The sequence below is a fragment of the Trachemys scripta genome, chromosome 1 (assembly GCF_013100865.1).
Source record: "Trachemys scripta elegans isolate TJP31775 chromosome 1, CAS_Tse_1.0, whole genome shotgun sequence".
NCBI lineage: Eukaryota > Metazoa > Chordata > Testudines > Emydidae > Trachemys > Trachemys scripta.
Genome location: NC_048298.1, coordinates 338,930,348 through 338,931,970, shown reverse-complemented (window position 1 = coordinate 338,931,970; position 1,623 = coordinate 338,930,348). Strand labels below are relative to the sequence as shown.

Below are 1,623 nucleotides of genomic sequence, written 5' to 3'. Positions count from 1 at the left end.
TTCTCTTTATTGACTGTATCAACAGGAATTCGAAGGTTGGAGCCTCCACTGATAGGGCTCATTATGAACCAACATCCCACTGGTCCCCTGGCTCACCCCGAACATAATCACTTTGTACATGCTGCTGCCTGTCTTGGTCACCTTCCCCCAGTGTGCTAGCCTCCCTCACCAGCACCTCTCCCATTGCTCCAGGCCTTAGAACCCATCTGAACCTCTCTCTACAGTGTGGAGGTCAGAAGCTCATGTCATCTCGGATGTAAAGGTCCAGGACAGAATAGGTGGCCCGTGTTTTTCATCTCCCATGTAACCAATGCTGGAGCCTGGTGATGAACTAACCCTTCACTTGATGAACACCCTGATTATCCTCGCACGAAGGTGTTTGCTTTTCACGCTGTACACAATTGGGTTCATCAGGGGAGGGACCAGAAGGGCGATGTAGCCCAGAAGAATCTGAAGCAAGTGAGAAGAGCTATTCCCAAATCTGTGTATCACAGACAGGCCGATCTCTGGCGTGTAGAAGAGCAGGACGGCACAGAGGTGGGAGACGCAGGTGTTCAGGGCCCTGAAGCATTGCACGTGTGATGTGATGCTCAGCACTGTTTTGAGGATCATCACATAAGATAGCAGGATGAGCAGTGAGTCCAACCCTACTGTGGAGACTATTATGAACAAGCCATAGATACTGTTGACTGTGATGTCTGAACAAGCCATCTTCATGACCTCCTGATGTAGACAGTAGGAATGGGATAGAACATTGGTTCGACAGTATCGGAACCGTTTCAGTAGAAAGGGGAGTGGGAATACTACGACCACCCCTCTTAGCACTAATACCAGTCCCATCTTGGCTATTCTCGGTGGGGTTAAGATGGAAGCATATCTCAGTGGGTCACGGATCGCAATGAAGCGATCAAAGGCCATCAACAGGAGCACGGAGGATTCAATTTTTGAAAGCGAGTGGATGAAGAACAGCTGTGCAAAACATGCATTGGGGCTGATCTCCCTAGAGTTAAACAAGAATATACCCAGTGTCGTCGGCATGGTGGCTATCGATAAGGCAAGGTCTGTGATGGCCAACATGGAAAGGAAAATGTACATGGGCTCATGGAGGCTTGGATCTGTTTTTATGATGAACAGAATGACTGAATTTCCTACTATAGAAATACCATATATTAAAAAGAAGGGGATAGAGATCCAGAGATGAACGTCTTCCAGCCCAGGTATCCCAGTGAGAAGAAACTCTTCATAGTTGAATTTGGTGTTATTGACAGCTGACATAATGTACTGGGCAGGTCTGAGGAGTTCTGAACTTTTCTTCCTGAAAGGAGAAAGAACAGAAGACTAGATGATATTTAACAAGACACCTTTCTGCTCTCAGTGGATATTTAAAGACAGCAAAGAGGTCAAGGAAGATCAGCAAAAACATAGTCTTGAATTTACACCACTGATGGGAAGACAGGCATTGCCAGACTGGATCAGACCTGCAGTCCATCTAGCTCAGTATCCAGTGGTCAGTTCCTTCAAAATGTGTTCTTGGATTGGTGAATATTTGTCATGTGATTTTCATAATTGGGCTGTGCTGCTCTCCTAGTGGTGGTGCTTCAACGTACTATATCATGAGGGCAC

The 1,623-nt window shown here is 46.6% G+C and overlaps 1 protein-coding gene across 1 annotated transcript; it reads right to left on the bottom strand.

The window, feature by feature from the left end:
* Positions 1–339: 339 nt before the first annotated feature.
* LOC117872127 (olfactory receptor 51G2-like) lies at positions 340–1,275 on the bottom strand. The gene has a single exon (XM_034760258.1). The coding sequence runs from the start codon at positions 1,273–1,275 to the stop codon at positions 340–342; it is 936 nt and encodes a 311-aa protein (XP_034616149.1).
* Between the last annotated feature and the right edge of the window lie 348 nt (positions 1,276–1,623).

Bases quoted from the DNA above. Each gene is read 5' to 3' on its own strand.
- LOC117872127 (XM_034760258.1), bottom strand. From the start codon at position 1,275: ATGTCAGCTGTCAATAACACCAAATTCAACTATGAAGAGTTTCTTCTC.